Source organism: Hetaerina americana, unplaced genomic scaffold (genome assembly GCF_022747635.1).
Source record: "Hetaerina americana unplaced genomic scaffold, ioHetAmer1.1.p SCAF_41, whole genome shotgun sequence".
NCBI classification, from domain to species: Eukaryota; Metazoa; Arthropoda; class Insecta; order Odonata; family Calopterygidae; genus Hetaerina; species Hetaerina americana.
Genome location: NW_027286997.1, coordinates 1,070,420 through 1,097,456, shown reverse-complemented (window position 1 = coordinate 1,097,456; position 27,037 = coordinate 1,070,420). Strand labels below are relative to the sequence as shown.

General features: G+C 40.3%; 1 protein-coding gene across 1 annotated transcript; it reads right to left on the bottom strand.

Moving 5' to 3' along the window:
• Positions 1-589: 589 nt before the first annotated feature.
• kin17 (kin17 DNA and RNA binding protein) lies at positions 590-27,037 on the bottom strand. Its single transcript, XM_071591092.1, has 8 exons — positions 26,627-27,037; positions 26,287-26,508; positions 26,085-26,181; positions 17,571-17,739; positions 8,650-8,861; positions 7,702-7,870; positions 4,895-4,995; positions 590-1,255 (listed from the first exon to the last, which is right to left on the bottom strand). The coding sequence occupies exons 1-8, from the start codon at positions 26,833-26,835 to the stop codon at positions 1,184-1,186; spliced, it is 1,251 nt and encodes a 416-aa protein (XP_071447193.1). The 5' UTR covers positions 26,836-27,037; the 3' UTR covers positions 590-1,183.

Genomic DNA, 27,037 nt, shown 5'->3' with positions numbered 1-27,037 from the left:
TTCCCTTGCAAGGGTTTCGTGGGATGACGACTGCAGAAGCCTTGCCTCCCCTGCTGCCGGGCACGACACACGGCCGATTGGGCCGAGCCCCGTAGTTGCCAGGACTCAAAATCTCTGTATTGTCCATCATTTAAATATTGGGAATGATAATTGAGGTGGTTTCCCGTTGCCTTCCTCAATAGTGTTTTTAACGTGACACCATCACTTACTGGCCGCCCCACTGGGGTCAGACGCCATTGCAGCCGCCTCACTGAGGAACAGACGCTGTGTGGACTATCTTTCGTCTGGCTCCTAACCTTCAACCTATCTGGCATGGGTGACCCTACCAGGAGAAATTATTATTACTCCCGCCAGCACAGCTCTAGGGGTCATCGGAACGCACAAGCCCTTCCACCACGTCAAGGTTGTGGTCCGAGGAGGGACCCAAACCCTAGTGACTAAAATTGCTTCCTTTCTATTATAGAAGAAATAAGTGTATTTCTGGCTGTTCATGCCATTTTGCTCAGTATTTCAATAGCCAGACAAAATGGCCTCATGACTTAAAATTGTGAAACACGGAAAAGGTAAGAATTTTATTTCAATTCATTTATTTTGAACACAGATACAGATTAAAAAATTTAATTTTTTTGGTCTATTGATTTCTAAAATAATGACTCTGTGCTGTATGCAACATTTGAAAGGTGTCAGTTGTTAAAACTGCAATTTTTCTAGCACAGACTATCTTGCTTACATCATCAATTATTATTTTAAAATTGAAACATGTTTCTCTGCTGGCTTCCGAGTAATAATCAAAAGCTCCACTTGATTTAATTATACTTTTTAGAAAGTCACTCAAAATATAATGCTCCAACAAATACATATCAATTAAAATTCCATGACAAACACAACTGATTACCACAGAACCCATATTCAGATGTTTTCTAAGTGAAAGGTCACGCAATGCATATCATAAGTATTTGATGAACTACGGTATTCTCGATACAGGTATCAGTATGAGGTATTGCATCTTGGGTAATAAATAACATTGAAAATGCTTTGACATTCATCCGGTCATAATGCATAGTTTCCATGAGCCAAGGGCCTTCAAAGAGGATCCACACTTTTGCCAATTCTGGCGATGCAAATTTCCACAATGGCTGGCTGGAAAAGGGCGCAAAACAATTGTTGAACTTTGTTCAGTGCATCACTCGAGGGAATGCACTTTACTTATGTCTTCATACTGGACACCTTCCACCATCCTCCCTTTCAAAGGACCCTGCAAAGGGAATTTGCATTAGCCAAGGCGGGAAATTGAAGGATATGCCAATTGCCAAGGAGCATGATTCACAAAATCAATATGTACATATATTAGCTCAGATGGAACACAATATTATCTCAACTATGATTTAAAATACATTTGCTCTTAAGCATATGTTTCAACAAATATAGTTAATTCCATCTTTGAATAATGTAGTAACTTCTTGCATCTAAGAGCACCATAGGAATTTGTAGAACAACATATATGCATGGATTTGATGCATATAATGGATAACCTTCCATGACAAGAAAGTTGACTGTTTCATTTGAAGCAAATTTAAAAAGGGGACATTTCCTCCATGGAAATGTTGAAGATGCATCAGGGGTTGAATTTCATTTGCAAGGATTGCATTTCTCTCTCTCTCTATCTTTATGTGATTTTGCCAAAAGAATCCTCGAAGTGATTTTAATTTCCTTTGTGTTTCACTCAGCTAGAGGAACCTAATAATATTATTCTGAAATTTCCAGAATAATTGCTCAAATGAATATGCAACAGATTTTACTGTATAGCATGTATACAAACAGTGGGCAACCTCTGCTCCACCCAAGCTCTGTGATTTTTCGGATATCAGATCTTTCTGGGAAACCATAAACGGCAGAAGGTAAGGATTACCACCCCTCTTATTACACTACCAATGTGTGAATTTCACATGCCGTATAGGGCTTAGGACTGAGAGAACTCTACCATCACCTGCCAAACAGACCTTCGGGTTGATTACTGTGTTTATACTTTTTAATGGCATTAGCTGCTACATTATCATTCAATTTAATCTCACCTTATTCCACAGAAATTTTCAATTTGATGATACTGACATAAAAATAGCATACATAGGAAACAAGTATTTCTATTGATTGTTTATCGAGGCCAACTAGCCACCATCAGCCACAATTTTCTATGTTTTTCATTCATTGATACAAGTAGGCCAACATTTCAGGGTTCACTAATGGTTGTAGAGTGGCATGATGGCACAAAACAGAACTTACGAGGTCTGTTCAAAATGTATCGCAAATTTTGAATTTTTGAGGGTTACATGTTTTTGATTTTTTTGAGGCATTATGTTGGTACTTATGTCTCTCACTTATGCCAAAACATCGGCCATTTTGCATGTCCAGTTAATTTTTGAAAGCTGTTTTGCTTTGACATGCTTTAGCTTGTCTTTGATTTTTGCCCGTCCCAGAAAATGGATCAGAGAATCTGTATTAAATATTGTATGAAAAACGAAATTAAGTGCGCAGACGCATTCCGAATGTTCACTGTGGCATATGGAGAAGCTACCTTGGACCGCAGCAACGTTTATCGGTGGTGCAAAATGTTTTCAGAGGGTCGAGAATATGTGAACGACGAAGAGCGTGCCGAACATCCGAACACGTCAACAACAGATGAAAACATTGATGAAGTGAAGAAAATAGTATTGGCCAATCGTTGAATCACCATTAGAGAAGTTGCTGAGGACCTAAACATATCGATTGGCTCATGCCATTCAATTTTACCAATGAAACAGGTTGCTGCGAAATTCGTACCAAATTTGCTCAATTTCGACCAAAAACAGCAACGCATTAACATGGCTAATGAAGTGTTGGACTCTGTCTGCGACGACCCAAATTTGCTCCAGAAGGTCATAACTGGTGACGAATCATCCATGGGTTTATGGTTATGACGTGGAAACTAAAGGTCAATCATCCAAATGGAAGTTGCAGCACAAGCCAAGACCGAAAAAAGCGCGCCAAGTTCAGTCGTGAAGTTTGTGAAATGTGAAAGTTTTGCTTACAGTTTTCTTCGATTGCAGGGGCATGGTGTATCATGAGTTCTTGCCACAGGGTAGAACGGTAAACAATGAATATTACCTGCAAGTTATGCGCAATTTGGGCAAAGCAATCCGCCACAAACGCCAGGATTCGTGGAAGAACAAAAATTGGCTATTGCACCATGGCGACCCTCCTGCTCACACCTTTTTTTGTGTGCTAATTTTTGGCCAAAAACAACGCCCCTATGATGCCGCAGCCACCGTATTCCCCAGATCTGGCCCCTAGTGCCTTTTTTGTGTTCCCGAAACTGAAGAGGCCCATGAAAGGACGATGCTACGCTACGATTGACGAGAAAAAAAGACTGCATCGAAGGAGGAGCTGAACAGGATCACAACTAATGATTTTTTTGAAGTGCTTCGAGGATTGGAGAAAACGTTGGCACAAGTGTATAATATCTAATGGGGATTACTTTGAAAGGGACAAACTAGATATTCATGAATAAATAAATAATTTTTGAAAAACACAAAAGTCGCGATACTTTTTGAACAGACCTGGTATAAGCAAAGACTGCATTGGAGAGGCCATCTTGCAGAGTGAGGTTGCGGCAGCGTCAAAAGAGACGAAAAATGGAAGGGTATAGATGGAGGAGAACTGATACCATTACCAAAGATGAAAGGAACAAGGAAATGCAGGGAGCATTGCACCATCGTAAGTGTCATTGCTCATGCAGCGAAGGTACTGACTGTTAAGAGTACTGAACAGAAGACTGAACCAAATCATGAAGGAGAACACTTCAGAGGAGGAGCAGCACCGATGGCTCCAGAAGAATGCAAGATCCTTTTGGCAGAGGAAGAAGAACACCTCAATGGCGTGAAGGAAGAGTATGGCTTGATGATAAACAGGAGCACGGCCAAAGTGATGAACGTTGGTGGAGATGAGGAAACAAATATTGCAGTGGAAGGAGAAAGGCCGGAGCGAGTGGAGAGGCACAAATATCTGGGTATGGAGGGAGCAAAAGGCTGCAGGAGTGAGAAGGGAATCAAAATAAGGACAGCCATGGCCAGGGAAGCATTCAAAAGGAGAAGAAGAGTGTTATGTAGGAGAGTGGATATTGGACCGAGAAAGAGACTAGTCAAGCATAGCATATGGAGTGCTATGTTATATGGATGTGAAACGTGGACTGCGTTGGGAAGGGATGGGGAAAGGCTGGAGTCGGTGCTTGAGATGTGGGTGTGGAGAAGGATGCAGAAGATTGGAGGGATTGGGCGAGGAATGGGGAGGAGAAGAGAGAGAGGATTGGTAGGAAAAGAGGAGAAGAAACTGGCTTGGAGTGACTGACCCTTGAAGGTGGTGCCGGTGGGGTCAGGCAGGCAAGAGGAGGGTCAACACGACAGGCGATGAGGGTGGGGGTGATGGGGGAAATGAAGAACACGACAGGAATACGTGGCAGAGAAGGAGCCTCCGTGGACCTTCAAAACACGACAAATAACGATTATGATGATTCTCAAACCTTTAGGCTAGCCTGTTTCACTTTCACCACTACAGAATGTTACGTGTATTCACACAAGGTGTATTAGCACTCCAAAAGCATTACTATGCCTTGTATAGGAACATTGTGAAGCGTGATTTCACTTTTAAAGCTGTGTCAATATCTGTGACATGTGTTTCACTTCATTGAGGAGATGAAGCTATTCAGCATATCAAGGTATTCAAATCCCTGTTAACTCTCATGCAGATTTTGCATTTTCCAACAGTCTGGCTGTCCATAAACCTCCCTCTGATTTCTAGAATCTCCTCATTAATAACCTAAGTCCTAGACAGGAGTAAACACCTCCCATGTTCTAGTACTCACCGAGCAGATTTCGATGGCGACGCAGAACTTATCCTGATTCAGAGCCCTCAGCACAGCATCGCTCCCTCGGTATGCCCCATTCACAACCTTCACCCGCCTCCCTGAAATCAAGAGACAAGCATTTGCTCTTAACCAGGCTGCTTTGAATGTCTTTCTGGAACATTCACAGTGGAGTTTTGAATTGACAGTGGTCCAGGCATTCCCTTCACTGCCCCAATCCATCCTCTTCCTATGCTAAAGCACCAAATCACACGTTATCCACCAAAAGGCTGATACATTCCATCCAACAGAAAAAGCTTTCCTGGTAGACTCGGGCAATTCAGAACTAAACCCTATTAAACCTAAAAAGGACTTGGAATTATTAGGGTGCCACAAAAAACTGAATTTATGAGAGAGACTTCAGTTCACCACAAAAACATATAATCTTCATATCCATGACGTAATATTATCCAACACAGCCACATCCTAATGTATTAATAATGATAATTTCTACACCCCTCAGGAAATACTGGAGATTCAGGGCAATCGCCATTACGGTTTTAGAATTGGTGAAGGGGCATTCACCTGCAAAAAGCCTCCCCTCTCAGCTTTGATACAATTCTCTCCCATCCCACAATACTCCCTCACCCAGATTCCAATGCACATATCTAATCTATCACACCTAATGCCTAAACCTGCCTCCCTCCACAATGTTTCATTCAATGATTGCTTCAATGTGTCCACTGGTGCCTGCCTCCCTTCCCCCTCCAGCAGCCAAAAGCCACTGTAACTCAAAACCCTCCTGTTTGCATGTATCTCTCTCCTTGGAATTATTTGATGATAATGCTGTTGTATTTTTTCCAAAATTTTGAAGCATTGGCCAGAACAAATGTCTCTGGATAACTTTCTTGTAAAAAGGAATCATGCACGTATATCATTAAGAATAATATTTATTTTAATTTTTTTACTAGTTTTTAAAAATTGAGTTTGCATTCCCGGTTGCTTCATTCCATGAAAGAAGTAAAGATGAACATGATCCACAATCCTAAACAATATCAATATATAAACCTGAAACATCATTTTTTTCAGCATGGAACACACATTACCATATTTTACATTTATTTATGGGTGGTATTCAAAACAATCGGCAAAGTCTTTTTTATCAGAATGGTCATCCACTGACTCTGCATTTTCCTTCATCCCATCCAAAACCGACTTCTGGGAAGACTGGGCCTTCGTGTCTGTGTCATACCATGGACCCATGACTCTCAGCACCCATTATGACCTTTATGAGAAAACCTGGGTGATCATTTGTGGCTTGGGGCAAGTCCCCTGCAACTGTGGCATGAAATTCTTGACGTTGATGAGATAAAGGCGAAGGTGGCACAAACAAAACACACTTGCATGCGCACACAAATTATTACAATACTTGTAGGAGAGGTAAAAATAAAAATAAATAAATATGATATGAAAAATATTCCTAACTTAGAAACGTACACCAAAAATACTAATAATATACTGGGTCTTATTTTTATTAAATTGCCTTCCAAAGTGAAAAATATTCTGCATTTCAGGAAGCATTGCAAACATGTATGGTTTATATAAAAAGTATTGGGAATAATTATTTCCTGGCGTGACTATACATCGCAGCGCGCTTGCCCCGAACTGGCTCAGTGGTGGCCATCTGACCTTCAACATGCGCCAATCGCCTGTGGGCGTTCCCTCGGGCTAGATCCCGTTTTTAGTGGACTCCTGTCAAGTGACTCGGTGTAAGCAAAAAATGCCGCGAACGACTGAACAGTGGTGCGCCATCAAATTTGGTGCTGGACGGGGGAAATAGAGGCGACGGCAGGCAGGATTTACCAAGGGTCCAAGGGCAAAAGCATGTCACAAACTGCAGTTTTTAAGTGGCACGACGTGTTCTTCAAAGATGACCGAGAGAATGCGCAGGACGGGCCCTGCACTGAATGGCCACTGACGTCAAAAACCAACAGCAACGTGCAGCATGAGCATGAAGTGCTGAATTCAGACCGTCGGTCCAGTGTGGTCATGACTGCAGATTGTATATTGGCATTGATGAGATGACAATGCACACCATCATCACTGAAAACTGCATAAGATCTGCGCTAAACTCATTCTGAAGGTCCTAACAGACAACCAAGAGCAGAGTCGAGTGTCTGCTTGCGAAGACCTTCTCAACAACGGTATCACGACAATTCCCCAACCCCCTCACAGCCCCGACTTGGCACCAGTAGACTATAATTCCAATTCCCAAAAGTGAAATCAACCATCCAACAAAGGACACCACCATCACCCAAGTGCCATCAAAGAAGCTCTCACATATACCCTTTGGGACCATTCAAAATATGCCTACCAGGAAGCCTTCGCGCCCTGGAAAAGCCACGGGCAATATTGTGTCAATGCTCAAGGGGAGTACTTTGAAGAATTTTGAGGCATTGTAGTAGTATCTGAAATTAATGTATTTTTCCCTAAACTTTCCCCAATACTTTTTATACAAACCTTGTATCTTGTGGTGACATTTCTTTTTATTCTGTAAATTAATTTTTACATGGATGAATTGTATGTACATTTGTAACATGTCGGCAGACTTATCTGATACTTGTTGTTTCAAGTCCTGGGACTTATAAAAACTATCATTATATCCATACTGAGAAGACTTGGTACTTTTCCACACCTAAATCTGTGGAAAAGTGGAGTGCCTTTTCAGTACGGATACAATAAATACTTCCACAGAGTGACACCTGAGACAGTACAATACTAAGAATATAATTGAGATTGGGGCCACCTTGAGCCCTTCTTTGACTCACCAACAGCCGGTATCACTGTTTCCAAATGGGCCTGGTCCAACTTCAACTTGTGGCCTGTGTCCAGCATCGTCACCATGGCCACATACTTGCTCAAAATCTCACTCGTGTAGCCCTTCCTTTTGTAGTACTTATCCCCCAGTGTTTTAGTTATCACTTTGACAACTATTCCCTGAAATGCCAGAGGATATCACTTTGAAAGAAGTACACCGATCAAATGCCACCAATGGAGGAGGCAAGCAAGGAATTTTTACCCCAGGAGAAGTATCACCATGTACAATGACAAAGAATACAAACATATGTTTCAGACAGCAAGGTGATTGGATGATATTATCCATAATGAGTTCTCAGTATCTGAAATTGAAATTGCAGGCATATACATCGGAGTATCTTTTTTAAATAATCATTACCATGAAATAGCCGAGATACCTGGATCAAATTTATTCTGAGTATTAATTGATCCTAATGCACATAATTTAGTAAATTACCACTATTAATGTTGATTTGTTTTGTTTCACAAAGCCATGGACTGACGTACCTCACAGTATTGGGAGGATAAAGAGGCTCGCAGTGATATCAAGTCCCTTCATTTGAAAGTTAACCGTGCCTGGCAGATAATTGAAATGTGCAGGAAACATAATCATGATACAAATCAAAGTCTAGGGACACTCTCCTTTTTCATACTTTGCGATTAATTCACCTTTTTTAACAATGGAAAGTACATCTGTTCCACTTTTCAGCCATTTTAATAAGGGTGGGATTATCACTTTACGAGAGTACTCAACTATCACAAAATGAATAGCAGAATGTGTTTTCTTCAGAAAGCTAAACCATTGCAATTTTTATCTCCCGCAACTGAGGATGCTTTTTGGACACAACTTGCCCAATGCACAACAAATGGGCAGAGACGCTTAGAGCGAGGGGTCGTCTTAAGAGGGAATCTGTTCCCACCTCAGCCAGCCAGTGGTCCTTGCGGTTGGCCCTCTCCTTCTTTGATTCCTCTTCATGCATTATGTCATCAAGGGCATTCCTCGACCTCTTGGCCCCCGAGGAGGGGCCACCTACTCCGCCCTCCCCCGCCCTCTTCTCTTGCCTCGGCTGACCTCCTCCACCACCGCTCCTCCTCTCTGCCTCCAATGCTCCTCTCTGGCCCCCCTCCACCTCTGCCCCGGAGAGACAACAAATGTGAGAAGAGCCACCATCGCTGCACACATACATGCACACAAATGAGCTGCGGTGAGGACCACAAGCAGAAAACAAACTCTCTTAACAAGCGACTCTCGGCATAACAAGTGACGGGGAGAGAGGAATGCCAGGATTTGTTGCGCGCCTACCACTGTTTAGCAGTGTTCAGCACACTCATTCCGCTAGCATTACTAGTATTCATGCATTTTTCCAAACTTGTGCTCATGAATGTTATCGGTGATTTTTTGTGCAGTTTTGAAAATGACCCCAAAGAAAAATCCATAATAAGAAAGCCACAAGAGAATAAAAACAACAGCTGAAATTAAAAGTATAAATTATTGAAAACTGGAAACAAGGTGTGAGCATGGCATGCACATGAAAAATCAGTTGCCATCAACGATTTGCACGTTCTTCAAGAACGAGGACAAAACTAAAGAGATAGATGCTTCAAAGAGAGCGACAAGAAGGTCTACTCAATGGGTGCATATTCTTCTGGTTGAAAGGTTGATTCTCGTACGGATGCATGACATTCAATTGCAAGGCTATGTGATTTACAAGAATGTAGTTTGAGAGAAGGCAGAAGTGATACCTGTGGATCTTATCATGAAGATGCCAGGATAATCAATGGCTCAATATCAAGTATTTAAGGGGAGTCGTGCGTGTTTGGAGAAGTTTAAGACAAGAACCGTCATCCACGGAAATGAGAGGCAACACATCATGAAGCAGCACGCTCAGAATCAAAGGCAGCAGAGAACTTTATTGGCAACTTCAAGAAGCTCATTGATTCTGAGGGTTACCTGCCGCACCAGGTTTTAATTGTCAAGAGACAGGTCTTTTTTACGTTTTTTGTGAACAAAATATTGAAATAGCAGCAAAAACACATGTCTCTAGACAACCTTCTAGGCAAAAATAATTAGGTATTTTTGTACAAATAAAACCCTAATTATTTCAACTCCTTTTTGTCTTCTACAATCCAAATTCACATTCCTGGCTGGTCCATTCCATGATAAAAGAATAGATTACTCCTGATAATAAACAATTTACACTTAGTTTTCTTTGAATAAACCTTGTACATATTTTATTTTTTTGGCATGGAATGCATTATCCTATTTTTCTTTGATTTATATGGGAAAAACTGTTTTGACTAATGAGTGATTCACTTTATGATTTGAAGAATGATTCCAGAGTGAATTATGCTCCTTGTGCGAGAATCCAGCGTATAGAGGGGGATAGTAGGCATTAATGGAATGATGGTCAATGTACATTAAAATGGAGGAAGAGCAGGAAAGGTGTAGTAATAATGGTGAATAAAAAGGTAGGAAGAAGCGTAGTAAACAGATAAAGACTGTTTGGACTCCATAGAATGACAAGATAAACTCATGAACTTGGTCATTGTTCAGGTCTGGATGCTACCTAACAATCATTAAGAGAAAGAAGGCAATAGGGTGCACGATCAGTTAAGAGGACATAATCACGTTTTCTCCTGCAGGAGAACATTTGATAGTGATGAGGGATTGGAAAGCGATGGCAGGGGAAGGAAGAGATAGTAATGAGGTGGAGGACTATGGTTTAGGTACGAGGTATGACCGCGGGGAGAAAGTAATTGAGTTATGTATCAGACAGGGGTTAATCACAATGATCAATAATTGATTCAAACACAACATGGTAAAATTAGAAAATTCCCATTGAATCAGAAAATTATAGGCAACAATGTATGTTAAGGTTGGTCAAACTTTTGAGAACAGTGTGATTAATTCACACCATGAGCCAAGGCAGAATGGAGATTCAGATCATAACAGTACCGATTAAATGTAGCATCAGATTCAAAGGGATAAAACAGGGACAATGTTTGAGGAAAAGAAATGTAAAAGCATTATCCAGAATGATTACGAAGGCACTTTTGCCGGCTTCACAGAAAATTATGGGCGAGAAGTGAGTCGGGTACTATGGAGGAAATTTTCAACAGATTCAGGCGAGATGTAGTGAAAGTTTGTCATAACGAGAAAAACAAATTTGCACTTTTCCTCAGATTTATTTATAACGAACAACACGCTTCAGCTCATCAAACCATCTTCTGGGCAAGATTCAAATTGTGAATACATCATCTTTATACATGTTTGAGGAAGGGGGGGGGAAGAAAAGAGTGAGGAGTAAGATAGGTGGTGGGGACAAAGAGGGGATATATGGAACACCCTAAGAAACGGGGAACGGGGGAAGATAAGTACTTGTGGTCATTATTGCGAGGACGGTGGCAGGTAACTGGTACCCTGGTGGTCCCAGGGGGGGAGGAATGAAGAAGGGTTAAGCAGGAAGAGGACTTGGAAGGGACAGAAGCAGGTTGAGGGATGAGGTATAAGTAACTCCGAGAAGGACATTATCAGGGAAGGGTTGTTCCACACAAAACCGAGAGTGGAGATGGGAGGATGGGAAAATAAGCATTCCATAATGCATTCTGGTGAAAGTAATATTCCAAATGATGCGATATTCCTAGATTTTAAAAAAGCTTTTCATAAAGTCCCTCATTGCAAGATACTCGCAAAGTTGGAAACTTATGGAATACACGGGAGCACTATAGGCTGGATTAGACAATTCTTAAAAGATCATGTTCAAACCGTCATCCTGCATGGTGTATCATTCAATACTGTCTAGGTCACGTCGAGTGTACCACAAGGAAGTGCCACGGGCCCTCTCTTATTCCTTATTTACATAAATGACCTCAGAACCATCGTTAATAGCAGGCTCCGTCTTTTTGCCAACGATGCAGTGATTTATGGGGATATTCAAAGTCACGAAGACAAGAGTCGCATTAGCTAATGACCTAAATGCAATTCAGACTTGGTGCAATACATGGCAATTGGAATTAAATTTGAAAAAATGCATAGTAATACATTTTTTGGGAAAAGAGTAATTCCCTCCCATTCAGTTACTAAGGGAAATAAACAGAAATCAGGAGGGTAGATTCCTTTAAATACTTGGGTGTAACAATTACTTGCGATCTGTCCTGGGGAAAGCACATACGAGAAATATGCGGTCGTGCTAATAAAAAATTGAGATTTGTAAACAGAGTGCTAGGTAAATACGACGAAAAAGTGAAGGAACGATATTTTCTTGCCCTAGTCAGACCCCACCTAGAGTATGCTTAGATAAATTTGATTTCGGAATTAGATTGAGTTCAGCGGAAGGGGGCTAGATTTGTCAAAAATTGTTATGACCAATGTAGTAGCGTAACTACTTTGCTAGAAAATTTAGGCTGGGATTCCCTTACACAGCGGCGTTTACAATATAGATTAAACTCATTAAAAACATTTAAAGATGGCTCCTTTTCCGATGACATCAAGAATAAAATACGAACCCCAACGTATTACGGGCGGAGGGATCATGAATATAAGATTAGAGAGATTGACTGCAAGACTGACAGGTTTAAAATGTCATTTTTTGAAAGAACAATAAGAGACCAGAATGCTTGCAATCAAAATCCCCCAGGAGTCAGCTCGACACAATAAGTATTAACCTACAAGGTAGTGACTGCGCATGGTTTTTTTTTAAGGTAATCTACCGGTTAAGGTAGGTTTTTGGATGGACACAACTTCCAAATAAATATTTTGTGACTCCTAACAAAACATAAAATCCCGCATCCTACTCTTGATCAGGTCCCTCTTAATCTCTGAGTGCTTCCTTCCTCCCTTCATCCTGTCCAACATGCCAATCCTGTTCCTGCCCTTTCCTCATATGCATAACATTCTCCCCTCTATTACCATCTTCAACATTCCACTACCCATCAAAACGCCCTTCACTAATTTTCACATGCCCCTGCAAAGATCATGTCACTTTTGCCTCATACTTAATCCTATTTCTCAAGAAAGTCGCCACATCAGCATTTCAAGATCTCAATTAAAATCACTGCGATGTATGACAAAGCTTACCGTATCAAAACTCCTCCCCCCTGAGCCTTGCTCAACATCACAAAGGTCTCGCACTCACATGCCCACACGGCCGAGATATGTAAACTGTTCAACCTGCTCTATTCTTTGCCCTCCTATTTTAATGCTTAGCTTAGCCTTTTTCTTTCTGGGAACTCACTTAACCTTTGTTTCATTAACATTGATTCTCATCCCATACCTGTCGCACTGAATTTCCAATTCACTCAGCAATGCTTGCAGCCCCTTGGCTGACTGACAAACTAAAGCTTGGTCATCAGCAAACCTAACTGATTTTACGAATTTCCTGCCAACTTTCATTCCTACCTCCAGTTCTTCCCATGCCTCTTTGATAATTTCCTCTGCATAGAGGTTGAACAGCAACGGTGATAATGGGCAACCCTGCCTTACACCTCTTCCTAACATTGCCCATCCGGACTCCCAGTTCCCCACCCGCACATGAGCAGTCTGAGACATGTACAGGTTGCGGATTAGCCTTCTGTCCCTCCAATCTATTCCTATTTTCTGCAATATACTCATTAGTTTTTCCCAATTCACTCTATCAAACGCTTTTTCAAAATCTACGAAACAGGCAAATACCTCCTGGATGTATTCTATATTCCTCTCAATTAATAATCTCACTACTGCAATGGCATCAAGAGCCATCCTGAGAACAACTTTAGCTACGTGGGATATCAAACTTATTGTCCTGTAGTCCTCACATGATGTAGCCTTTACCTTTTTCGGAATAGGAACTAAAACTGATCTCACAAAGTCTTTTGGACCCACAAATTCCTTCCTCATAGTTACTACGACTCAGCCCATATAGGCTCTTCCTTCCACACTTTCCTAAACATTTCAACAGTTTTATATATATATATATATATATATATATATATATATATATATATATATATATATATATATATATAAAAAAAACCATAAACACAGTAATCAACCCGAAGGTCGGTTTAGTAGGTGATGGTAGAGATGACCCAGTACTAAGCCCTATACGGCGTGTGAAATTCACACATCAGGGTAGGGGGGCCAGTTCCTTTCCCTGCGCCGGTTATGGTTCCCCAGGAAGACCTGGTACCCGAGAAATCACATAGCTTGGGTGGAGCTGCCGGTGCCCAGAGTGACTTGCCCGGGAATCGAACCCGGGACCCTCCGGTCAGCAGTCCAACGCTCTACCCACTGGACTACCGCGACCCTATATATATATATATATATATATATATATATATATATAGATATATACACACACACATATATATATATATATATACACACACACACACACACACACACATATACATATATATATATATATATATATATATATATATATATATATATATATATATATATATACTCATATATACAGAAACAGATATAAGGAAAAGGGATAGGAACACATATAAAGGACGAACACAATAGAGGTGGGGAAGGCGGAATCGAACGGATCACAAGAGTAAAAATATTTCCTCAACCGGGACTCGAACACCGGATCTTTCCACTTGCCGGGCGGATGCTCTTAACTCTTGGCGGATGTTCTCAAGTGGTTAAGAGCATCCGCCCGGCAAGTGGAAAGATCCGGTGTTCGAGTCCCGGTTGAGGAAATATTTTTACTCTTGTGATCCGTTTGATTCCGCCTTCCCCACCTCTATTGTGTTCGTCCTTTATATGTGTTCCTATCCCTTTTCCTTATATCTGTTTCTGTATATATGAGTATTTATTCGCCGTTTGGCGGGATTTCGTGTTTGAATGTGTATATATATATATATATATATATATATATATATATATATATATATATATACACACATACCAATACACTAGTATAATTAAATATTAATTGTTTAAGCCGGCATTGACGCATGGCGACAATTCCAGGAATTCATTTACAGAATAGAACATATTATTTTTTAAAAGGTTAAACAGCTTTTTCTTGAAAACAGGTACTTTTGTTTCATATTTGATTTCATGGGGAAGTTTATTGAATAACCTTAAGCCCATTGCTTTGGGCCCATGGGCAGTATTGTGTGTCCTGACAAATGGTTGGTGCAGGTCATTGCAGGTCCTTGTGCAGTGACCATGGTAATTGTGGTTGGACTTGTACTGGGAAATATTACCCTTTGCATGTAAGATGACATTAAATATATATATGCAAGGTACTGGTAATAAACCAAGTCTTTTGAAGAGAGGTTTACATGGTGCATCGCAAGGAGCATTGCTCATAATGCGTATAATCCTCTTTTGGATTTTGAAGATTATGCCCACATGGGGAGAGGAACCCCAGAAGAGGATACTGAAAGTAACACGAGAATAAAATTCACCATAGTAAATGGATAGAAGGACCTCTATATTTACAGAATATCTAATATTTCTAATAAGGAAGCATAGGGAGCTTAACTTGCTACGTAATTTGAAAATATGTTCCTCCCAAGACATGTTTTTATGCAGGATTACTCCCAGGAATTGGGTACTGGAAATTTGGGGAATGCTCATACCTTCTACATCTATTGAGATTGCAGATGAAACTTTCTTTTTATTAGTAAAATAAATCAGGCTGGACTTATTTATACTGGGTTTTAGAAAGTTATGAAGACACCATTCATTGAAAATCTGAGCTACTTCGGCTGCTCTTTCTGTCAAGCTGTCTACTGAGGAGGCTGACACAATCATATTTGTATCATCAGCATACAGTATTGGGTCTATCCCCTTAATGAACTTAAGCTTGTCTGGGAGATCATTGATATAGATTAAAAATAAAATAGGACCAAGTACAGAACCCTGGGGAACACCCAGTGTTACTTCTCTACCAGGGGAAACAAATTTGGAGCCATTTCTTGAGAGCTCAACATACTGATGCCGTTCACTTAGATAAGATTCAATCCATTTGTAGGGCGTGCTTCTTATACCATAGCATTTCAGTTTATATAGGAGTAACTGATGATTGACGAAGTCAAAAGCTTTACTGAAATCGAAAAATAGTCCTAAAGTTTCAGTTCTATTATCCAATCCTGAAAGTATTTGATTCACCATGTGATATGTGGCTGTTGTAGTGGACCTTGTTTTCTTAAATCCATGTTGAGATGTGGATAATAGGTTATATGTTTCAAGATATGATACAAGACGTTGATAAAAAACTATTTCAAATATTTTCCCCAGCTGGTTCAACAGGGATATTGGTCTATAAGAATTCATTGCCATTTTGCAACCTTTCTCTTTGTATATTGGCACAATTTTTGCTGATTTAAGAGGGCTTGGGAAAATTCCAGTTTTTAGGGATTCATTAATTAAGAACCAAAGAATTTAGGAAAATGTGTGAGGAAGAATTTTTATGGATTAATTTGAAGTATTTATGAGGGAGGAATTTGGCTGGAAACTTTCATCCAATCAGTGTTAGTTCATAGCCCAAAAAAAGGAAAGCATTAATGAAAGTCTTGCAAAAAAAATGAGAAGATTGGAGGGAAAGGAGGCTAATCCACAAACTGTACATGTCTCAGATAGAACCAGTGAGAATGGGGAATGGAGAGTTAGGAAGTTAGGAGTTTGGAGGGCAGTGTTAGGAAGAGGTTTTAAGTTAGGGTTGTCCATTATTACCAGTGCCGTTCAACGTATATGTCGACAACTGGAGGTAGAAATGAAAGTTGGAAGGGAATTCATATAATCAGCTAAGTTTGCTGATGAATAAGCTTTAGTTGGGCAGTCGGCCAAGGGGTTGCAAGCATTGCTCGGTGAATTGTAAATTCAGTGCGATAGATATGGGATAAGAATCAATATAAATAAAACAAAGGCTATGCGATTTTCCAGAAAGAAAAAGGCTAAGCTAAACATTAAAGTAGGAGGGCAAAAAATAGAGCAGGTAGAACAGTTTACGTATCTCGGTAGTGTTTTGGGCCAACATGGTCAAAGTAGTTGGGACGTAAGGAGAAGAATTGCACTTGGGGAAAGAGGCTTTTACAAAAAGGAGGAAGTTGCTGACAAGGATGTTGAGTAAGGATGTTAAGAAAAGACTCTTAAAAACTTTGATATGGAGCATAGCTATGTACGGTGCGGAAACGTGGTCATTGAAGCAGGAGGATAGATGTAGACTTGAGGCTTTTGAAATGTGGGTGTGGAGAAGAATGGAGAAGGTGAAATAGACCGAGAAGAAAACAAAGGAGGAAGTACTAGGTATGGTGGGCAAAGAGAGGGTTTGTTGGGAGAAATCCTAAGGAGGTAGGAAAAGTGAATGAAGGGTATGCTGATTGACAGTGGGATGTTGAAAGCTGGGATAGAGGGGAGAATTTTAGGCAAAGAAGGAAAGGGCAGGAATAGGGGATAGGGTCACTGGAGCCAGAAAACCATGAGGTGGAGGGGGCAGGCCGTGGCTGTCTGATGTTGCAAAGAAGAAGGATGGTGGTTCTGGTGGGCATGTGGGTGCGAGACCTTTGTGATGTTGAGCAAGGCTCAGGGGGGAGGAGTTTTGATACGGTAAGCTTTGTCATACATCGCAGTGATTTTAATTGAGATCTTGAAATGCTGATGTGGCGACTTTCTTGAGAAATAGGATTAAGTATGAGGCAAAAGTGACATGATCTTTGCAGGGGTATGTATTATGCTTGCATTGACTTACAAGTGTGAGGTAATGCACCTGTTATATTTTAGGTGGGATGCCACTCTGGCACCTATAAACCCAACTCCATATAGGGCAAGTCATTTGAATTTCTGTGCCACACCCTCACCAATTCCGTGAAGGAGGCCTCACACACTGTTAAATACCTTTCAAGCGAGAGCTGACAGGCACTGGTGGCTTGAACTCCTCTTCCCCGCCCGACTTCCCCTTGAGGCTCAGGTTCAGCTTCAGTGGCTCCTCCGAGTCACCTCTCATGAGCTCAGTGGGGGCACTGCTCCCCTCTGACCCCTTGGCCTTCTGCTTGCCCTCCTCTATCTGAAAGCACAGCCCAAGTCACACTTTGAGGGATCGATTGAATGCTATTACTTAGTGCGGAGCAATGGATCGTCAATGAGGTGTCACCTACTCAGCTTTTCAAAATCTCATTTGCACTTATGGCTGCTCAATGGGGGGCCCTGGGTTCAAATCCAGGCTGTGAAAACCCTCAGCTTGCATCAGCCTATGCAGTTTGTCAAGCATTGGGTCTTAGCAGAGCCCACACATGGCGCAAAATGACTAACTAGCCTCCTTACCCTGATACGTGAATTCATCAAACCAATGCATTAGGTGAGCTCTAACTACACAGCCTGCATACAAAGCCTTCACATTCCATTGGTTTTGAGTCATGACGTCGGGTCTATTAGTCCACACAGTTAGTCAGGGACAGGTATTAACCTCTTTCAGTGAAAAGCATCCTTAAGAGTGGTCAATTTTCTGCTCAACCTTTCTTTTATTTAGTAATATTTTAAGGAATGGCATATAATCATATCTAATTATTCAAAATCATTATCCATATTATTCATATTTCTGCCAACAAGCCAAAGTTACGATGGTAAGTTTGGTATTGACAACAGCAGATATGACTGACAATAAATAACCACCTCTTTTCTCCAGGTTCAAAAACTGAAGAGAGTGTGTCAAAGAGTTGTTAGAGCTCATTGTCTTCTAATAATCAAACTTTTTAAAAAATCATTTAGTATCCTTAACCGTGTGAGTATCAGGATGTACACAGCATCCATTCTCATCATAACAGCCAGTGACCAGAACACATGCCATGTGGTCCCAAGCTTGATTTGTTTCCAGTGGGTGGCTGGACATTGCCACTTACATCTGCATTATCACAGTCTCTCCACCTCCATCTTTGCATTTTTCAACTTCCCGAACACCCCTGATGACCTAACGTTTGCTCCATAGCCCTTCCTTGCATGGGTTCACCTACACAGATGCTTCCAGCTCAGTCGTCCCCACCTGGATACTTGGTCGGAAGAAATAAGATTTCACCGGGGAGAAAGCCACCATGTCACATTTGAATACATTGCCGTGAATTCAAGGGAGAGGATGACGTGGCGTGTTTCCTGTGGCCTGCCTCCACACCGCACCACTCTTGCCATGACTTTCACCCTCAGCCAGAGCTGCGGTAGTGGATACTGGAACAATCATCTCGATCTGTGCCATCAGTGCCTTGTGATATATTTATTATGCAGATGAATCCAATTAATAACTTCATGAACAACTGCAGTTTTTAAGAGTAATGAAACTTTTTCTGAGTAGAGAAAAATAATTTACATTCATGAGACATTAAGTCAAATTTATTGTTCATTATATTAATACGTTAAAAAAATAGTTTATCAAATGTATGATTTGACTAAGATAAACATTAAATTACGATTAGGAATTTCTCAAAATGTGCAAATTCAATGGGTTATGATTATTTTATCTTAACTGAATTTTGAACAGACTCATCATATACTTCGCGCCAAACCTTTTTTCAGTCGAACCAAAGGGAGGGGGGGGGGGTAGAATAAATGCGACCGGATGATTTTGTATAGTTTAATACCCTGAAAGCCACCGCTTAGTGCGTGGCAGGGGGTGACCACACTCACCACACTAATTTTGAACCGAATATTTTTAACTCTACCGTGGTCGAACATTATCATCCTGTTCCCTTATCGTTCTTGGAAAAAATGACACCTCTTCTACACTTAATCTATCTAATTTTATTCACATGATCTCTCCTACCGTAGTACGATGGGGGTAATAATACATTTTCAACATCACTGCTAAAGAGACATTTCATTTCTAATGTATGCCAGAGACTTAAATCTGCAATTTAACCTTCGCTCCGTGAGTGATTCCAATCCTAGTTCCCCTGCTACCGAATCTTGATATGCTTCTCAAGTTATCATAATGTTTGGCGAATCTAGCTCCTCTACGCTGCACCCGATCCAATTCGGCATTCAATCCAATTTCGTGAGGATCCCATATTTGTACTTGCAGCATATTCTAAATGAAGCCTAACCAACAAAAGATAACATTTCTCTTTGACCTTTCCATCACATTTACCAAGTACTCTACCCTAATAATCTTAATTTTTTGTTAGCTTGTCCACATATTCCCCGTATGTGTTTCACCCCCAGGAGAGATCGTGAGTGAGGGTAACGCCTAGGCACGTATTTAATTGTGTCTACACATTCCATGAGTTGGGAGTACTATTCCAGGCATTCAAAATCAACATATCTACCTATTGTGGGTCTTTCAAAGGACACCAATTGTGCTGTTGACTGAGCTAACATTTGCTTTTCTCCAATATTTTGTACATCAGCACAAAGATGTTCCAATTTCATGCCCCGAAAGGAGTTGTGGCGAAAATCTTGGTGGGGAGGCAGGTGGAATTGCCAACAGCAGGATTGTTGATTTTAACTACAATTCTAGTCTTTCCTGCGGGAACAAGCGCTAAGAAGTAATAGATTATAGAATATGATTCAAAGATATGACTTGACGATACATGTTGGCACTTTATCTTTCTGGAAATGTTATCTCAATGAGTCGCTTCAGAGCACGCACTTAAAGATAAAGGCATATAAACACCAACTATGCCCGCACATGGTATTTTGCAGAAGTGTGTGGCTCAAAAGCCATGGTTTGCCGATCACAGGCCCAACTGATCATATATCATTGAGACTTCTTCCTCCCTAAGATTGCTACATATACCTGAACAATGACTAAGCTGGTTGGTTGAGCTTTTACTTGCACTACTAATAATTCTGTCGGTTGCCAGCTAAACAGTATGTACACCTGTATGTTGACTACACTTCTTCCTACCTTTTTATTTAATATTATGGCAACCCTCTCTTCCCTTCCATTGAATATTACATACTCCATAAATATAGTTACAGTAATCCCCGCTGTCCTTCGATCTCACCTCTGACATACCTAAAACATCTACATCCTGTGCATAGCCTCTTTCCATCTCTCACTTTATATTCTCTCAATTTCCTGCCCTCGACATCCTAACATTCCAATTCCCTATTTTGACTAATTTGGTCCTCTTCCGTACTGCTACTGTCGCATTGCATGGATTCCATGAGATGACAACCACGAAAGTCTTGCCTCTACCGGCTCCAGGGACGACACAGCCAAGTTCCGTGATTGCCACGACTCATTTTCTTTATAGAGCCCATCATGCAATCTCGGGATAAACTAATTAAGGCAGTTTCCTGTTGCCTTCCTCAAGACTGTTTTTAACATAATGCCATCATTCAATGGCCGCCCCACTGTAGTCAGATACCTTTGCAGCTACCTCACTAAGGTACATATGTCCTGCGGGGACAACCTTTCACCTGACTCCTACCCTTTGATCTATTTATTTGACACGGCTGACCCTGCCAGAAGCAAATATCTTTGCTCCCACCCTCCAGGTGTCATCAGAGTGCAGAAGCCCTTCCACCACGTCAAGGTTGTGGTCCCTGGGGATGGACTTTCAATACAACTTTCATAGTAGCCAAGATTTATCTTGCATCTGCAAAGCTAATAGCATGTAAGGTTTACTTCTATGACCTTAGCGTCAATTACAAGCCCAGCAGAAAATTCAACAGAATCAAAAAATATGACTCTCTCATGCTTTTGGAGCTAATTGGTTGATACTTTCATCATGAATTTATCTATTTTTACCAAGTTTCACTTCAGTTTTTGCTTTGCTCCACTATCTGCAGATATAGATATCTATTTCAATAATGTTGCAACAAAATCACTGCTTACAGGTACAAGTGTGTATCTTTCAAAATATATACCATCAGATGAAAGATAACTCTATATACTTAGAAAAAATGGCCAGAAAGAAAATGATAGCAATTATTAAAAATCATTAAATATGACATAATAATAAAAATAAGGAAATTAATAGCTCAGAAAATAAAATTGATGAAATACTTCAATTCAATTCAAAATTACTTTCATAAATTCGAGAGAACAATTTTTATAGCAAATTTGTTTAGTACATAAGCTGGCTATGTTTTTATAATTTATACATTATCAAAATTCAATACGAAGATTTGCAAAATTCAAAACAGTCATCCTGATTTATGCATTAAAACTGCTCTCTTATACTGTTTCCATTACTTATATTCTGAATGCAATACACTAAAGATTAGATCTTAAACCCTGAAATCGAAGTTTTGAACAAAATATCAGCTTCCCAACTGGTTATCTTCCAATATTCTCCTCTTATTCCTTATATTCACGACTATGCTGCTTGATCAAATCCATGCTCTCCTTGTCTCCTTTCTCTCTCGAGGCTCTCAAAAGTGACTGCCTGCTCCTTTTTGGAATGTTAGGCAGCACTTGGTCAATAGGTGACGAGTGAAGCTTCTCGTCCAGATTGCCCCTGGACGTGATGGACAGTGCCCGGATAAACTCCTCGAACTCGATAGATCCATCATTGTTCTCATCGAATATCCCGAAGATGAGTGATGCAAACTTCGTAGGGTCTCCTTGAGGGAAGAACTACTTGCAGATCTTGATGAACCCCTGTTCCGTGAGGAGGCCATTGGGGCAATCTTTCAAGAAGCCTTTGTGCCATTGTCTAATGTCCTTCTCCAAAAAGTGTGTCTCCTTGGTCCATTTGTTGATTGTGTCCTGTTTTAGCTTCGAATTCTTCTTGCCCATTTCTCCCGAGTGGAGATGTGTAGCTGAGGAGTTGAAAGGAGTATCAAAAGCATCAGACCCACACGGGAGCTTCAAAGATGGACTCTCTTCGGCTATTCAATCCCCCCCTTTCGATGGATCCTTAAGTTGAACTCGACCATCAAGAGCACGTAGTACGGGAGCAGAGGGCGGTGCGGAGGGGGGGAGAGAAGGGCCTTGGAGACGAAGAAGTGCGCCATGCAAAACACAGCCACCACCTCAAATACAGACGAGCGGGGAAAGAACCTGTCTCTAGGAAATTCTCTTATGGTACTTTGCCAAACCCCCTTTGATAATTATTTCACACTCCCAGGTGATAATCACAAGTTATGAATGCACACAGTGTGCGAGGAATATGCAACACACTTTTTTCCCCAGAATGGAGGAAACCAAAAAAATTGTCCACCACCACACAGAAAAAAATACATAAAACTTTTTTCGGGGCAGGGGAAAAATAAATTCCGCAACGGTTTTTAAACTTTTTCCCCTCCGGTGCGGAGACAGGGAAAGAAGGTGCTCTCTCCTTCTGCTGCATGTTCCGGGTCGACGCCGCAGATCGTCTGCACGCCGCCTACTTGCGACGCCCCCTTTCCTTCCCTCCCCACCCCTTCTGCACCCCCTCCCTCCCTTAACCCCGCCGCTCCTCCCTCCTCTCTCCACCCCTCCGCACCCTTATGGTCTCCTGAACCATGGGCCAACCCACCGACACCATCCTGAACGGCGCTCCGTCCGGGACGGAGATCTTATTGTTTAAGATACGAGTGCAATTAAGGCAACTACTTTTTGTATTAAATAATTTATACGTATCCGAAGCAATTAAAAATTTTTTCTAACCTGAGAGCAATTTTAAAACTCTTTATACAAAAATGTGTTCATCATTGAAAATAATAATACTAATTTCTTGAGATGAAATAACCTGTTGTAGTCAACCAGGGGTCCAAAAGACCCCAGACCAAGCTCATAACTTCATAGCTTCGAAGCTATGACTCAAAATCTAACTTCTGCTGCAATGTGTGATTGATATTGGACACTACTTGGACAAGGTTTGCACCGCTTTTAAGCCCTCATATTCACGAAGATTTGTACAGGCGTAATTTGGCAGGGGGTCCAAAATACTACCATGTGCCCAAATGGTCACAAACATATTTCAAAGTGTGCCAAGTGATTTCAATCCTTTTCTGATCCCATTATTTTGAGAAGTGAGTACCATAAAGAGAATAATGGGAATTCTTTTACTCAAATATTTATAAAAAATGAGGATGAAATGAATGCAGTTACAAAACCAAGATGTGGTGACCATCATGCCTGTGCCTGATCAGCGACAAACACTGCAAACATACCAGTACCCGTGTGCCGAATGCCCTGGCTTTCAGGCCCTATTTCTAATTCCTCAAATTTGTATCAAGTTGTTCCAGACTATTTTTCAAATGAATTTAATGTTTTTGGACGGCCCAAATTATTTATTCATATAATTTGTCTCTGAAACAATCTCAGAAGATTTTCCACGACTTTGCATAAAATTCAGCACTTCAACCTTGAGAATAAATATAATTTTTTTTCAGCATTGGCATTGAAATTTAGGGGGTGCCGTATACTGTATAGTATCCGCCGTCACTTTGTGGAAACGATTCATAATGAATAAGAATTACTTAGTTTTTCCACACAAACTTTATTTTTACGACCGGGTTTCGACGAGGATCGTCATCATCAGGTAATTATTTCAGAAATATACACACATATATATACCCTTGCAATCCTTGAAAATATGAGGTGAAGGAGTAAGAGACAGAGTTATTGGTCAGTTGACCAATAACTCTGTCTCTTACTCCTTCACCTCATATTTTCAAGGATTGCAAGGGTATATATATGTGTGTATATTTCTGAAATAATTACCTGATGATGACGATCCTCGTCAAAACCCGGTCGTAAAAATAAAGTTTGTGTGGAAAAACTAAGTAATTCTTATTCATTATTCATCATTAGGGGGTGCCCCTAAAATTTTTTTGGAATTTTGAGATATTACGATGATTTGATTGAAAAGAGGATTTTCTGTGCTTTTTAAACATTATCAATTTATAACATATCCAAACAAACCTTACGTTATGGCTGGAAGGTGTGACCACAATGGGTTAAGAATAGTTAGTCGGCAATTGCATAAAGAAGGTAATGCTGGGAAAGCTGTGTTCCTCACTTGAACACAAGAAATATTTTAAAGGCCTGTTTTAAGCGAACTAGAAAAGAAATACCTCTATATGATTTAGCATTTATTTCTTATTCAGAAAATATCACTGCAAAGTGTTAGGTCCAAAAGTGACATGCATTGCATCATACTACTCTTCCATTGCAATTGAAAATCTCAAAAACTCTAACATCACTGAAAAGGACCGATAAAAATTCCTTCTTGAGTAATATCTTCAAGATGCAGATGAAATAATAAATTTCTAGGATATCTATGCATGTTTCCATTTTATGTAGTATTCCCAAGTGTGATGTGTCCGATAAATGTAATCCTGTGACCCTGGGACATCTAAATATTAAATTAATTGCTTCACTTGAGACAGGAAACTGAATAATACATAATTCAATGTTTTCAGGTTTAACTTTCTGGGAATACATTACCACCTAAGTCAAAAAACCAATTTATCTTTCCACCAAATTTTTCATTCGGTACAACTAGTGTGAATGAATCGGCATAATCCTCGGGTACCTAATAAAATATTTGTTGGATTGTTTTAAATTCAGTGGTCCACAAAGTTAAGCCTGAAAACATTAAATGTATACTGGCAAAACTTAAAGGTATACCTCCACAATGACAAAGGCTTTGTTTCCCTTGTCACAAGAAAAGACAAAATATAGGGCAACACAATGGCTTATTTGGCAAATATTTAGCCACTAATTTCCAAATGTATAGCTTGAGTCAACACACAAATTGCAAACCATAAATATCCACAGCAATCAAACATACTTTTTCCATAGTATGAATAATTAATCATATTTTTCATTTAATAGCAGAGAGTCAACCGCAGAAATCGACCAGAAGGTTTGTCATGAAAGGTGTAGATAGCTAGCTCACTTGGCTCTATGGCATTTGGAATTCACATACCAAGGTAGGTGGAACTGTACTATCAGAGGAGTCATTGGCCCTACTCTGATAACAAGAGCTATCAGTCAGGAGCTGAATGGGCTCTACCAACTGGGTGTGTTAACAATATTCCGAGTCTTATTTGATTGACATGAGGAGTTACATAACACCAAAACAAATGGGCATTAACAGTAAATCATTTGGGAAGATCAATAATGTCAAATATGTAGTTCTCTGTACCGTAATCCAACAAGCAAAACGTATTAAGGGTAGTTCCAGTATTTATCACAGTAAAGGGTCTAAACAATGCGTGCTCAACCGAGATGTGAGTCAACCTGTACGTATGATTGAGTAAACAATCTCCAACGACAGAATGGGTAGGTCTTATTGTTTTACCTATTCCTGGGACACTACACATCGAATTTCCAGGTACTTTCAGCCAGTCTGACAAAGCATCAACTATGCATAAAAAGGTCATATCTTGGCTCAAAGACTGGCACATGATTATTTCTCGTTGTAACCTTCATGGTTAATGGCTATAACTTGTAAGCCATCAAAGGAAGCTTATGGCAATCACCTGCTTCTGAATAAAATGCATCATTTTCTCCTCGTCGTCCTTATCCATTTTCTCTTTCTTGGCAAGCGCCTCCTGTAACGCTATTGTCTCCGGATCTCTAAAATAGACCAGTTATAATTATATATACCAGCTAATTTGGAAATTCAGCGTATTGTGAGGGCATGTACTATTCGGCATAAAATTATATATTTTCTATACTCACCTGTCAATGTACTGGACATACCAACCCTTTTCTGTTTCATCCACCACACACTTTCCTTCTCTTCCCAACCATTTCACAAATTCTGTCAATGTTTCCCATTGTGTTGCGTTCATGTGTAAATGATGCCTCTCAGATATATAGTCCTGATAAACACGATTAGCATGGACCCTTTTCGTTCCAAATTGTCTGCTCAACAGTTCTAGGTAGCCCTCCTCGAATTCCCTGAATAATATAACAATTAACAACAGTTTCAACATTTAAAATGGTACTGCTTTCATTTAACGTGGATTTATTTCTCAAACTAAATGCGGTGCTTATTTCATACTAACAAATAACTTACTTGGAGAACTCGTCAATGTATCGGTCAGCGTTATCTGCAAAAATTAACAGCTGCCGCTGATGCGATTCAGACATCATATGACACTTAAAACCATTCTCATCCCGGCACTGTTTTTGACACATCTGACAGTACCACCTTAATTTCTGTAATCCTTTAGCCTTTATTTTATTAGCTATGTATTTCGGTGTTCCAACTTCGTGCTTACCCATAATGTTGGTGAAAGCGTATCCACTATATTTAAGTAGTATTAACCTTAAACCGACTAACTTTATGTATTTAGTGCACAAGCAAAGGAAAAACAAATGTATGCTACGCTACATTTCATTTACTTGAGAATTTTACGTCTAATACTCGTAAATCTAAGCAAATCTATTCATTAACGCTGCAAACAACATCAAACGAAACATTCAA